Source organism: Grammomys surdaster, unplaced genomic scaffold, assembly GCF_004785775.1.
Source record: "Grammomys surdaster isolate TR1022 unplaced genomic scaffold, NIH_TR_1.0 348, whole genome shotgun sequence".
NCBI classification, from domain to species: Eukaryota; Metazoa; Chordata; class Mammalia; order Rodentia; family Muridae; genus Grammomys; species Grammomys surdaster.
In genome coordinates this window covers 295014-310479 of record NW_021604767.1, presented here as the reverse complement: position 1 = coordinate 310479, position 15466 = coordinate 295014, and the positions used below count along the sequence as shown (strand labels likewise).

Below are 15466 nucleotides of genomic sequence, written 5' to 3'. Positions count from 1 at the left end.
TCCCCCTCTCTTCTCTTTCCTTCCATTTCCCCCTCTTCCCCATCTGTTTACCTTTTCCCTCCTTCTTTCCCTCCTCCTTCTCTCCCTCCCTTCTTCCCTTCTTCCCTCCCTTCCTCCCTCCCTCCCTGTTGTCTCTTGTTTTTTAAGACAGGGCTTCCTTGGATAGCCCCAGCTAATTGGATGCTCACACTCCTCCTCCCCTTACCTGTGGAGAGCTGAGATTCCAGGCATGACCACCATGCTCATATATAAGTTGCTGTTGCACTTACTTAGATAATCCAAATCCTTGATTGTTCCAAATTAGTGATAAAGTGTGTAAATAGTTACACTATACTGTGTTCCCTGGTGGGATACAACATTTTTTTTTCAATTTAAAAAGAATCTAGGTCTTGACTTTTATGAAGGCACATTTATTTGCAACAGCAGAGATCTAATTTTCATCTGATGTAAACTCGACTGTCATTTGTCTCAAATGATGTCAAGTCATCCATATTGATTTAAGATTGGCTGCTTGCCCCGTTGTGGAATTGCATATTATTGCAAGTTAACCTTTTGAGTTCTTTGAAAGTCTTTTCCCATGTATTTGATTGTACTTCTATATAAAGTCAAAGTATAATCTCTGATAGATTCGATAATTCATTTTCTCATTTAAGCTACAGTAATTAGGCATTTAAAACTATAATTCCAGGAGTAGGCCTTTTTTTTAAACCTACATAGAATGCTATTAAAGCTACCTTTCCTATACCCTGCCTTGAAGCCAGTCAGAACATCTGGGGGGTGCTTTACCATTCACCATTGTGATGGTATTCGTCACATTTTGGTGACTGTAAGATTTTTATATAGAAAAGTCCACAGAAGACCAACAACTAACCTGGCCCCTTGGTGGTTCCCAGAGACTGAATCATCAACCAAAGAACAAGCACAGGCTGGACCTAGCCTCCTCCCCTCCCTACACACACATATGTAGCAGATGTGAAGCTTGGTTTGACAATTGTCTGACCTTAGTGGGAGAAGATGCACCTAGTCCTGCAGTGACTTGATGTACCAGGGTGGGGGATACCCAGGTGAGGTGTCACCCTTCTCAGAGTAGAATGGGAGTGGGATTGAGGAGAGGAGTCATGCAAGGGTCACCAGGAAGAGGAGTGTGTGCAATTGGGATGCAAAGTGAAGAAAGAAATAAATTAAGGAAAAAAAAAATAGAAGTCCCCTGTTTGCACACATAGCAGTAGTTAGCCTATTACTTCAAATGAGTGTCATATGTATACATCTTTGTCTGTGCTTTTGTTTTTCTACAATGATGTGTTTGCAGGATATCAAAGATCAACTGGACAAACTTGGCGAGCAGATTGCAGTTGTTCATGAGAAGCAGCCGGATGTCATCCTCGAAGCCTCTGGTCCTGAAGCCATTCAGATTAGGGACATGCTCTCTCAGCTGAATACAAAGTGGGACCGAGTGACTAGATTGTACAGTGACCGGAGAGGGTATGTGAGTTAAGTGAATATTTACCTTAAAGTCATGTAAGTACAAGTTCATGGGTCATTGAAAGAGTCCATGTGTGCATTAGGATCACGGAAATCAATTTTCCACGTATCTTTAATATGACGTGATTGATAAACAGAGATGAGCTTCATTCCTTAAAGAGAAATGTGTCCACAGGCACACACCATTTAACACATAATATCTTAATAATATGGGGACACCTTTAGTTTTTAGCATAAAAATAAGTCTTTTTTTTAATTAGAAAGGATTTTATTAATGTTCCTTTCTTCCACATGCCGTGATTAATGTGAATGGAGAGCAGAAGAAGCTTCAGATAACTGGAATTCATACATAACCACAGGCCTTCCTTAGTTTTTTTCTTCTCTATAACCTTCCACTTCATAGACTGTTTTAGAGCTTTTTTGTTATTAGACTTTGAACAGAGGCCTGTGAATAGGATTAAAGAAAAGTAGGTATGACTTTTTTCCCAGTAGCTGTGAATGTAGTGAAATGGAAATACAACATAAAATAGCCCAACCAGAAAAAAAATACCATGTAACAGAGAATTTACCACAGAGAAATACATTGGAAATACTCAGATACAAAAGCAAGGAGTCATATGGTTAAATTTTTTTTAGCTCTATTGTTCATGTGACTGTTTAATCAGTGAAGAAATAGGCCTCAGTAATCTTTGTTGTTATGTAAATTTATAAACTGGTCTCTTTGTGTAGTTAGTGAACATTCTTATGTACATCCCTGCATATTTTTTTTGGTAGAACTGGCATAGTAGTTACTTTACATATTAGTTACACAAGTACTGATCAAAGCAACTTAAAAAGGAAGGGTTGTTCTCGTTTATGGTTTCAGAAAATACAGTTTGCATGATAGGCAAGGCATGGCCACAGGAAGGAGGCTGGCTGGTCACATTTCATCAGTAATCAGGAAGTGTAGAGAGAACAGCAAACTATGTGCCTCTTCCAGTCAGACTCTGTCTTCAAAAGGTTCTTCAAGCATTTCAAACAGCGCCACCAGCTGGCAACCCTGTGTTCTAACACACGAGCCTATGGGTGACATTTCACATTCAAATCACAGCACTTGGTTACTACAGGAAGACAATTAAAAAAACAAAATGTTGACGCTCTCTCTGTATTATAACATGAACTTGGCTACTGTACCCTGCCAGGGGTATTTATAAACTTGGCCTTCTTTTAGAACTCTGGCTAGCATTGGCAGGAATATTTCACCAGTATTACAGTGATAGATTCATTGTTGTCTTTCTTTACTGTGTTCTCAATGGTATTTGAAGGTCTTTTGTAACAGTAATGGCTCATCTTTTAAACTAATGGATTGCTACTTAATGTTTCAAAATGTTTTTCTACCTGGAAGATATTATTTATCTATTTTTTGTTCATTTGTGAATATTTATAGCCTTTTGTATGTCTCTCAAAATGGCATGAAATTATATCTTATATTAGTTTCCTTATAATTGTATACAGTTAACAAAACTTACATATTTATTCCTTATATCAGCTGTGTGCAAGGAAATAATAATGTATGTTTTGAAACCAGTATTAGCTGCATGAGTTCAAATTTCCATGAAGTGATCCATCAGAGTTTGAGTTTAGAATGTACTCTGGTTAGGTCTCATCTCAGTAGCCTTTCTACTGCAGCTTCAGGACCATGAGCACTGTGCATTCAGGACCATGAGCACTGTGCATTCAGGACCATAGTACTGTGCATGCACCTCTACTTTTCAAATAATCCTTAAGTAACTTTTTGTACACATACAGTTAAATACTCACCAGCTCTAATTTGCCTCATTGGTCTTAAACAAATGACCGGTGTCTCCCTGACAGCTTTTCATTGTCCTTATTGTTAGCAAAATTGTCATAATTTAAAATTATGTTATCTTGTATAATTTTAGTTGTGATAATTATGCTTTAGTGTACCATTCATTTTAACTAAATACTATATTTTTATTTGTAAATTGTGAATTTTTCTTCATCCACTAAGTAAAATTTCCCTTCAATGTTCTAGAATAGTTATTCTCTTCTTGGCCTTTGTTTTAACTTGTTTTTACATTGTTTGAACTTGAAATGAAGCCTTCCATCAGTAAAACCACATACTTCTAAGAGTAGAGTAATTAATCATGTTTTTATGTTTCACTATACTTAAATGGTAAGGGTCTAAATTTGGATGAATTAACATGCCTATAATTAATCAAAAGTGACTGTGTAAGTTAGAAAAGGTAAAAACCTTTTTAACATAGCACACTCAATTTAAACTGTTCGGTTGAAATGGTTTGATTGACTGACGTATTATTATGATTGTTTTGAAAGAGAGGTTGCTTCTGCAAAGCTCTGTGATGCTTGAAGCTCCTCTGAGTCTTTCTTGTGCTCCAGGTCCTTCGCCAGGGCTGTGGAGGAGTGGAGGCAGTTCCACCATGACCTTGATGACCTCACACAGTGGCTATCTGAAGCTGAAGACCTGCTGGTAGACACTTGTGCTCCAGATGGCAGCCTGGACTTAGAGAAAGCCAGGACACACCAGCTGGTGAGTGTGTCCCATCCCAGGAGCAGGGTGTGCAGGAAGGTCAGATGCTTGTTCAGATGTGGTTGCTGGGGTGTATCGCAGAAGGTGGAACCAATTCTATTGACTTTTATATGTACATAGATCATTGTAATTTTTTTTTTTTTTTTTTTTTTTTGGTTTTTCGGGACAGGGTTTCTCCGTATAGCCCTGGCTGTCCTGGAACTCACTCTGTAGACCAGGCTGGCCTCGAACTCAGAAATCCGCCTGTCTCTGCCTCCCAAGTGCTGGGATTAAAGGCGTGCGCCACCACCGCCCGGCGATCATTGTAATTTTTATCACTTTTTTTTCTACACCTAGTTCTCAGCTTTGAAATTCTAAGAAACATTGGTCATCATACAATTTATAATCTAGATTTTAAAGAAGTTTTAAAAAAGAGAAGGTACCTTTATGTTGCTGATGTGAGGGACAGTTATTTTTTAAAATATTTCAAGATACATTTCTCTTCAGAAAATTTTTTATTCATAGTAACACAAAAAATTATATCTAAGACTATATGAAAGATAGAAAAGTATATGTATATTCACCTCTGCTTTGTGTCTCTAACACTTAGGCACCCCAGTTTTTTCTGTTTCCTTTTTTACCATTTATAATTGTCATGAATGGTTACTATTCTTTATGAACAAAGCAAGCCTCTTCTAGGACTCAGCCTTGAGACTATGGAGCACCCGAGCAGAGTCAGCCGGCCAACACAATAGGTCACTAAAGAGAGTAACGGAGCCAGCGGAAGCTCAGACTTCCAGTGCCCAAAGTATTTCTTGTTTTACTACATTTTCAAAATGTATTTTCTATAGACAGGTCTTGAGGAGTCAAAAACAATACCTCCCCCTCACTTGTCAACATGATGTACTGGTTTTCTGTTTTTTTTTTTTTTTTTTTAAAAATTTGTATTACAGATAAGTAATTAGACTGACTTTGAAGTAGACCTTAATTTTGATTTTAAAATTTTTATAGACCAAAACAGCATCTCAATAAAATGCACAGTAAAGTTTTTTTTTTTTATAAATGCCTGGACGTAAAAATTATATTGGCCCAAATATTTGTGTGTGTGTGTTCACATGACCCTGAAAATGTAATTAACTTTTTTGAAAAGACATTTTCATGAACATAAATAACCCTCACAGGAATTTGTTTCTGTAGCTGTTAAGTTGGTGGTACAATACTGAGTACATTGAAGGTATCTGAACAGTTTGATTGAGTGGTAGAAATTCATAATGTGTTATCTGTCCTAGGAACTGGAAGAGGGCCTCAGCAGCCACCAGCCTAGCCTGATTAATGTAAACCGAAAGGGAGAGGACGTTGTGAAGAGACTCTGCCCCTCGGATGCAAGCTTCCTCAAGGATAAGCTGGCAGGTTTAAACCAGCGCTGGAACACTCTTGTAGCTGAGGTGAAAGAGCTGCAGCCCAGGTGATGATTCAGTTCTGGATGTTTTCAGCAGAGGGGTGAAGATTTCATGCAAATTACATAGAAGCTGACTTAATACCATGATATTAATATTAGTGACATTTAAGATTTCCACTGTCCATGTTACTTATGACAGTTTTTAGGCTTTCTTGGGGCCTGGGTGATGACTCAGTCACTAAAGTGCTTGCCATGCAAGCATGGAGACCCTTGCTTAGATCTCTGGCCCCCATGTGAAGTGGTCCCTGTTGCAAAGAGAGGTTTCTTTGGTGAGAGATCAGAATTACACTTATCTAGGGGAAGAAGTTAAATATTTAGATTGTACTTATGAATTATGTTGGTTTAGGTAATTGGTAGTTGTAAGTGCACATCCAAGTTCCCTGACTTCACTAACCTTGGGTAGCTGGCTAGGTTTCTAGTACCAGGCATGGCTTCCAGTTTGTCGAGTGGGCCTTAGGTCCAGTTAGAGAGCTATTAGTTGCACAAAGGTATTGTCCCACTCATGCATCCTTAGGGTTAATGTGTTGTCCTGGTCACCCACCACAGCGCTTCTCCTCACTGATTCTCTTCTACAAAAGAAAGCTGTAGTGTCAGACAATTGTTTGAGGGTTAAATGAGACAGTATTTGAAAAGTGTGTCTTAACATTTTATGGTGAACATTTAACATTTCTTTTTTTAAAAGATCTATTTATTTATGTTATGTATATGAGTACACTGTAGCTGTCCTCAGACACACCAGAAGAGCGCATTGGATCCCATTACAGATGGCTGTGAGCCACCATGTGGTTGCTGGGACTTGAACTCATGACCTCTGAAAGAGAAGCCAGTGCTCTTAACCATTGAGCTATCTACTCAGCCCCAAAATATCCATTTCTTATAATATTTTCTCTTGAACTCATTCTCCCAGTATGTTATTGCTGTGTGTTGCTAATTGTCAATTAATTTAATCAGTTTTATCAATATTCTCTTGCACTGGGCATTCAAATGTCACTAAGAGCTCAGACTGAAAAGATGAAGTTAAAAGGAAGAAAGCATGATCAAGGCAAATATCCACATGAAGATGTTGACACAGAAGCAGGAAAGGTGGGCAGTGGAAGTTGGGACTAATGAAGAGGATACTGAAGCTGAGCTTCAAGGCATTTATAGTAATTTTCTGTGAATTCTTTCTAGGGTGAGCCTTTGTGTCAGCTAGCTTTCTAGTGTGGTAATGCGTAATCAAGAGGATTAGCTTATAAAGAGAGAACGCTTATTTTGGGTCTCAGTTGTATGGGTGTCAGTCTGTGAGTGTTTGGCCCCACTGCTTTGGCCTTGCTCTGGGATATTGTGGTTGGGGTACCTGCTAAAGCAGACGGCTTGCTTCATGGCCAGGAAGCAGGAGAGGAAAAAGGTGACTGAAGCTCCCGTGTCAGATTCTCCTTCAAGGTCACAGGCCTCATGTGCTGAACACTCCCATCAGGTTTTGTAAAATTTCCACCACTGCCCAGTAGCTTCATGGGCCTCTAGGGGATTTCAGAAGAAACTGGTAACCTTCCTGAGAGAAGATGTAGAATTGGGAGTTGTGAGTACCACACCCATGGCTGTGTGAGAGAGATGGGCTGAAGAGGAGACAAGAGAGGAGGACCACACCATGGCTGTGTGAGAGAGGTGGGCAGATGAGGAGACAAGAGAGGAGGACCACACCATGGCTGTGTGAGAGAGGTGGGCTGAAGAGGAGACAGGAGAGGAGGACCACACCACGGCTGTGTGAGAGAGGTGGGCTGAAGAGGAGACAGGAGAGGAGGATTCAATGTCATAACAGGAGGTGCTTCTGAACTTACGTGTCATGCTCATGGATTTCCATGGATCATCCTCTCCTGTAGTAATCAGCCAGATTTTTGTTATAGTAATACATTAATATTAATTTTACCATTACTAATATTGTCAATTATTATACTTATAACATATATAAAAACTGCATATTTAATAATAAAACATCAATAAATAATATCAATAATAAAATTATTAATTTATACACTACTATAATAATGAATGGTCAGTCAGATTTTCTAACAAAAGCAAACACAAACCAGCTGCTGGCAAGATATTAACAACAGCTGCAGAAATGCCTGTCCATTTTCCAGTGGGTTTCTGTGGAGTATGGAAGCCATTCTTCCCCAGCCTACAAGATGACCTCCTTTTCACACACTTTACTCAAGCTTTGGAAGTGAATGGAGTAATGAGTCTCTTTCTCAGCTTCTTGTATTTTCACTATTTCTGAAAACAATATTGTTTTTCAGAAATTCATATTGAACTTCACTTCTGTTCTCTAACCTATTTGTATTGGGTCCACTTTGGAACCCCAAGAGGTTCAGGGTCATTGAGAATTACCACACTGTTTACTTTGTTTTTGTATTGAGTGCTTACAGGTAAATATTTGCACATTTACAGTTTATGGTGTCATTCCTTAATCAGCAATTTTTATCCAGTGTTTGGCCAGGAATTTAGAATTTGTTTCTGCTCTTAGGAATAACCCAGTGCACATTATATTTAGCTGGTTTGCAGATGAAAACTACTTGATAATATTAGTTTCTTTTATAGTTCTAGTTTTAGAGCATGAAACTCATGGTTATGAAACACTGGCAATTTAATTTTCAGTATTTCTGAAACAAGAGCTATACAGGTATTTTGGGTGTTTCTAAAGTTGTCAGATTAATTTTTTTTTTTACATTTCATTATAATTTCAACCACCAACATTATTGCTTCATTTGTTTATTTTTACTTATTTATTTGTTTAGGAAGCCAAATAAAACTTTATTGTTCATTTTTTCGTATTTAAACTTCATAGATTGCTTAGATGTTAATCAGCACATAAAGTGTATGGGGACTTAGTTCCTGAAGCAACAGCAGGCAGATAGTTTAATTATACAATAGAACATAGGAAATGTAAGAAAGTGGGATATAAATTCTTTCTTTTTTTTAATTTAAATTTATTTTTTTATTCGAAATTTTATTTATTTACATTTCAGATGTTATCCCCTTCCCCCCGCCCCCCATTAACCTCATATCCCATCTCTCCTCCTCCTGTTTTGTTTTTATGTGGTTTAAATTATCAAGTATTAAGGTCAGTTCTAGGTTGAGGAACTAGCAATACAATAGATGCAAATAGTCAAGGAACAAGCAAGACAATAAACCCAGATAGTCAAAGAACAAGCAAGACAATAAACAGAGTCCTGTGATCACTGTTTCTAAGGGCTTATCAGGATGACCAAAATATCTGAGCCTACTTCTTTGTTCTAGCTTACGGTTTAGATTTCTGCCTGTAATTAACTTCTTTGTTCTAGCCTAGGATTAAGATTCCTGCCTGAAATTACTTCTTTGTTCTAGCCTAGGATTAAGATTCCTGCCTGAAATTACTTTTTTGTCCTAGTCTAGAATTTAGATTTCTGTCTGAAATTACTTCTTTGTTCTAGCCTAAAGTCAGATTCCTGCCTGCAGTCCATTTCCTTGTCCTTGGCCTATGTCAGATTCCTGCCTGGCAGCCCCCAAAGCTCTCCACGTCTCCCCCTTTTTATTGCATAAACCAGACTGAGCCTATCTTAGGTGGTTCTGACAAGAATGCCTTCTTTACTCGTGGTGGAATATGCATTATCAAAGCAATGCACTTTTGTCTTAGACTGGTAAGGCTCTGTGCAGAATCTTACCCTTCCTTGGCTTGCCAGCCTGTTCATTTAATAACTTTGTCTGGGAGTCCATTTTCAGGTTCAAGCCATGTACTTTGGCTGCCAACATGTTGATGTCGTTAGAGACAAGCTTTAACACGATGGGCAGGAATAAAAGTATTCCCAGGACAAAAAGGGCTTGCCTGATCAAGCTATATATGCCATTCTTGAAGTTTAACCAAAAGGGAAATGCTGACCATGGATACAAGCCATGGATAATTTTATCAGCATTATCTGCAGCATGAAAGCTCAGTAGAGCAGCATTCTTTAAATTCATAATCTCACTATGAAAAGTTAAAACATCCAGAGAGGTGTTAGAATTATGCCAAATACTCTACACATGTTTTTAAACCTTTTTCTAATCATAATGACTATCATTGTAAATTTTAGAAGTAACACAACTCCAATGATATTTGGCATGACACTTGAGATGGCTCCTAACTCAAACCCTGAATCTCCTTCCGATAATTTGAATAAGACATAGAGCATCAATCTGTTGTTCCAAACACCTATATAAATCCTCTTGTATACTCAACACATTAGTAACTTTTTTTTTTTTTTTGCTAAATGATTAACAAAAGTAGCTGTCTTAACTTCTTGTGTTAAAGCAATTGCAGAAGTAGTGGTGCTAGCAATTAATGTAATTAAAGCTGTTGTATCAGCAATAATCAAGCCCACTACCTTCTTGCTTCTGCTTGAAGCCTGACTCATTTCTTCCAGCACTTGCAAGCTTTTTTCAGAAAATCAAGGTTTTCTAATACTCAGTGCAGTAAGACAAAAGCTGGTTGATAGACTCCCATAACAGACATGCCAGGTTTCAACACACTAACACAATTAGAAAGTAACACAGTCAATGCAACTTACAATAAATACTATAGAAGAGACAAAAGTAATTTTAACTTGACAATTAAAAGAGCCTTAACACATGCACTAACACTTGTTTGAAATCCAGATCCTGTCCCAACTTTATCTCTTGCTATCCTAACATCATAGAGATCTGCAGCTAACTTCTAAATACGTCTCTGAAAATGTTCAAATCCAGCCTTTCAAGTGAAGCCTGTTATTTCCAATATTGGATTGATTTCTAGACCAGAACATGATTGAGTTTTAATAACTAGTCACCTTTTTAAAAAATGCAAGAGTCATTATAACTTCTCTTTTTGATTCTCTGTCCTACAAGGTCTAAACACTTGAGGCAAGGGAGCTTGTCCCATCTTGGATATAGGCAAGCAAAAAAAATTAATTTTCAATATTTCTGAAACAAAATAACTATACAGGTATTTTGGGTGTTTCTAAAGTTGTCAGATTAAATTTTTTTACATTTTATTATAATTTCTACCACCATCATTATTGCTTCATTTGTTTATTTTTTTAATCTTGAAGTGTATTTTTTTTAAATAAGCTATATTGTAGGCAATTTTTATTAGGTTTAAAAAGCTAAGTATCATACCTTTGCATTATGACTGTTGTTATTGTGTAACATTGACATATAATATAGTATTATATATAGAATAGTGTCACATATTGCATGCATATTTTGTTGTGTGTATTGTATCATTTTATGATTTCTATGGTTAAAATATAAGAGGTATCTTGAGATTGTTAATTCCCATTAGGGATGGCACAGTGTAATTTATTAAAGTGTCCCCTCAGTTTTCAGTCAGTGTCTAGTTGCAGCAGCTTAAAAGTAATGATTCCATTAAGCTCTTAACAGCTTTCAAACTCTTTTTATTTTAAATCTACAATCTTACATGTCATCTGGGTTCTGGTCATACTTATTGTCTGGCAGATGGCTGGTGTCCCTAGATGTTATTCTTACACCATTAAAAAGATCTAACTAGGCAAATCTGCTGTCATGGTCCTCTCACGGTCTTGTGTGCACCCTTTAGACCTTGCCTGGGTTTTTCCTTTGTCTCCTTTATATAATGTGACACCCTATTCATATATTATACTTACTTTAATGAACTAATCAAGCTTATATATGTATATATATAGTCTAATGCTTGAAGAAGATTTCAATTCTCAGTATGTTCCTCACTCATATTTTTGTTGTCATATATGTACAAGGACAAATACTGCTACCTTGTGACTAAAATAAAAAAAAAATGATGTCTTTCTGTCTCCATGGAGAACTTGGATAATCATTCATTTTTTTCTTTACAAAAGGACATTTTCATTTTTTCCTAACTAATGCTGTGTTATACAGCAGTAGCTAACTTAAACATTTCATATTAACTTGCCATTTAATTTTTACGATGAGAAGATAAGACTTTTCAGTGTGTCTGAATTTAATTAAGGAAAAAATCCCTTTAGTCTTCTCTGTAATCTATAGTCTGTATACATGGCTGTTAATGTTAATTAAAATTACACATTTAGTATAATCATTAGAAATTATTTCTGTTGTGGCTATGGGGGTCAGGATTTCCCAAACAAATATATACTGTTTTGGTTACTCAGTACTTTCAGTCAATATTTTCCCTACTGTGTTCTTTTAGGCTAAAAGGAGAAAGTAAGCAGGTGTTGGGGTACAGGAGCCGGCTAGATGAGGTCGTCTGCTGGTTAACGAAAGTGGAGAGTGCTGTGCAGAAGAGAACCACTCCTGACACAGAAGAAAACCTACGGGAATTAACAGTAAGGAGTTTGCAATATTTTCAGAGCTTTCTAATGCAGGATCAATACACTTGGGGAATAACATAGTTTTGACTTAAGTGGAGAGGGAATCACAGCTTTGTCCTTTATGATAAATGTGGTAAATTTGAAACAGTTGGGTTTTTTTTTTCATTATTTTTCGTTATTTTGGTCATGTGGAGATGAAACAAAAGATTAGTAAGTCTGACCTTGATACTGGATTCAAAGATGTAGACTGCCTTAAAGTGACTTAGAACACAGTGCAGCCATGAAGTATACTTTTTGCTTTTAGATTTGAAAGGTAATTGCTGGTTATTATTTGTCACGGTGACTTTTACAAGAAAATCCTGGGTGTTGTGCAATTAACTCATTGCAGCTTGAAGCAGGCTTAGAGTTACAGTTCCGCAATCAGAGTTTTTTGTTGTTGATTTGTAGCCAACAGGATTTTGTAATAGTTGTACTTCTGCATACATGCATGCACGTGTGTACACAGACACACAGTCTATAAAAATATGTAAAGATATATAGATACCTAAACATCAAATCTCTGTGACTATTCAGACCCATAGGCATTTGTAATCTGTATTAGGAATTGAGACATTAATAGTAGAACATTGAACAGAATCTATTTTCCTAAAATGACCCATGAGATAAAACACTGTGGTTGTCTGGTAACCTGATTCAATCCCTCAACCAGTGTTAAAAATCTAGATGTTATGGCATGCCTCTGGAGTGCCAGCATTTCTACAGAAAGGAACTAGGTAGAGACAGGAGAATTACTCAGATTCATTAGGGTCAGCTAGCCTGGGTACTTAGTACAAGAGAAACCCCACTTAAGTAAAGTGGTAGGACAGAACTGACTCCCAAAACTTGTCCTCTGACCTCCACATGTGTGCATGCATGGCGCGCGCGCGCGCGCACACACACACACACACACACACACGCATATTTAAAATAATAACATAAAAATTGTATTTGAATGTGACTAAAAATATATGTGCACACACATGCAAAACTATGTTCAAAAGGGTATTTAACTAATTTGAGAAGTGGTTTTGCCATAGAGACATATGGTCAAAGTATCCCGAGAAAGAAGATTTTAGTGATGATGGGAAATATGTGAAAATTGTTCATTAATTTTTTCCCTTGAAGTATGAGGGTATTCCTGCTTTATGTAAAGAGTTAAGAATTTTCTTCCAATGTCCTGTTTGTAAAGTATTTGGAAGATTGACAAAGGGTAAGACAGCATATTAAGACAGAAAAATATAGCATTCATCAGGATGAACCTTAGCAATGTAAGTATAGTTTGATCCTGGTGAAGGGGGTGTTGGTCCCAGAGCTCTGGCCTAGCAGGTCTGAGCACTAACTGCTCTCGCAGAGGCCCCGAGTTCAGTTCCCAGCACCTGTGTCAGGCAGGCAGCTTGCCCGTAACTGCAGCTTCAGGGAATCAGACACTCTCTTTCAGACTGTGAACTCAAATGTATATCCTTCCCACCAACATATGTACTTGATTAAGAATAATAAAAAAGAGTGTGTGTTTGTGCATGTATATTCAGAAATATGCACACGAGTGTATGCTCATGTCCCATCAGTGAGAGGGTGTTATAACTCTCCCTCAGAACAACCTTCTAACCATGGCTGGTTTGTTTTTTTTTTTTTTTTTTTGATGATGCTTTCAGGACTTAGCCCAAGAGATGGAAGTTCAAGCTGAAAACATTAAGTGGCTGAACAGAGCGGAACTGGAAATGCTTTCAGACAAAAATCTGAGTTTGCGAGAAAGAGATAAACTTTCAGAAAGTTTGAGGAATGTAAACACAACGTGGACCAAGGTGTGCATGTGGGAATCCAGTAATTTGTTCCTCATGTCTATTAACTTTTAGAGTTATATTTGCTTTGGTGTGTGTGTGTGTGTGTGTGTGTGTGAGAGAGAGAGAGAGGGGGGGCTGGGGGAGAGGGAGGGAGACAGAGACAATGTACCACAGGTAAGGGAATAACTTTTGCGAATTGGTTCTCTTCTTCTACGTGGGTTCTAGGGATTGAACTAAGGTTGTAAGGTTTAGTGTAAGCATTCTTACCAGATGAAGCCATCTTGCTGACCCCTATTTTTTGATTCCTTGAGTAAAGAACTGTTCTCTTGCTGTTGCTCTAAGTGTACAGACACAGGTCTGGCATATGGGTGTTTTTCAACACCTTAAAATAGTCTATATATCATAATATATCATATATATCATAATATATATTTTCATCCACTATCACATGTATTCTTTAAGAATATTTTTATTTCACATGGGATTCTTTGTTCTAGGGGATATGTATATTTTAAAACATACAGTGTTATGGTTGTCTATTGAAATTTGGCAATAAAATCCCAGTAATGATAGTCTGAAAATGAAGACCTTAAAATAGCTTCTTCATGCTAAACAAGACTTTCCCATGTCTGTTTATTTTCAGTGATTTTTATTCCTTTAGTATTGTTTACTAGGATCCAGTGGAACTTAATAAGATCTGATAAAGCTTAAACTAAGATGGGCGTTATTTTCTTATATGATTAATTTGTTTCGCAGTGGAAATGGGTTAAAGGTAGATGGAATCATAGGATTCTCTTTATTTTGTCTGGGTACCCACTTGGTTGATGTATGGCATCTATTTGAGACATGGAATGGATGTGTCCCACCCTCGACTTCAGTCACTTGACTCTCTTTTCAATTCTATCAAACTGGGAGTCCCTGGGAATGCATTGGCATACAACTATAGCTCTGACAACTTGACATTTAGGAGGCTAAGGTAGGAGGAGAGTCTCCTCAAAGCCAGCCTGGGCTACATAGTGAGATCCTGTCTCAAGAGGAAGAGAGTAAGAAGAAAGAGGGGGAGGACAAGCTATGAGGAATGAAGTGGTATTATGCTGTATCTGACAATCTGTGTGTGCTTCTTAGATCCAGCCTTTGACTATAAGTTATTGTCTATGTGATCACTTGCTATCTGCATCTCGGGCCTAGACCTTTCTCAGCACTCTACACTCAGATGTTCAATGTCTCTGCTTGGGGAGCTAATAGGTGTCTCAACACTTACAAAATTGGACTCCTGATTTCTACCTTTCCTTTGGGCCTTAATGTATATCTCATTCCTCAGTTAATGGCATATATATCTCTATTATTGCCTAAACCAGAAATCCTGAATCATTAAAATGGCATATAAATTATAATTGTGAATTATAACTCAATAAAAAGATATTTCTTCCTTTTCTTACACAACCAGACACACACACCCAGATACAGGCACACCCAGACAGACACTTGATCCCAGACAGAGACATGCACCCAGACACACACACACACACACACAGACACACTCACCCAGACAGACACATCCCCCCCCCAATTCTTTGAAGTCACTGTCATTGGCTTCTTCCACGTACTTGATGGATGGTTTAAGGAATAGGTGGACAGCTACATGTGATAAAGCAGACAAAGGTAAACTTTTTGATGAATAGATATTGGCTGTCCATGAATGTTTCTGCACAATTGTTTTAGTTTTCTTTATGTTAGAAAAATAATAGCATACATTGGACTACATTTCTCTACTCTGTACTGCTTGTCCCAAGCCACAGTCATCTCTGGAAAAGCCCTCCTCCCTGGTCCCCTCCTCCCTTGTCCCCTCCTCCCTGGTCCC

At 37.7% G+C, this 15466-nt stretch overlaps 1 protein-coding gene across 3 annotated transcripts in view; it reads left to right on the top strand.

Annotated features, from left to right (window-relative positions):
- The window catches only part of Utrn (utrophin), a 429847-nt gene that overhangs the window by 147710 nt on the left and 266671 nt on the right, over positions 1-15466 (top strand). For all 3 annotated transcript variants that reach the window (XM_028779235.1, XM_028779234.1, XM_028779233.1), the window contains 5 exons: positions 1310-1482; positions 3883-4033; positions 5302-5477; positions 11665-11800; positions 13477-13626. In XM_028779235.1, coding sequence (XP_028635068.1) covers positions 1310-1482; positions 3883-4033; positions 5302-5477; positions 11665-11800; positions 13477-13626 — 786 coding nt within the window. The remainder of the gene's footprint in view (positions 1-1309; positions 1483-3882; positions 4034-5301; positions 5478-11664; positions 11801-13476; positions 13627-15466) is intronic.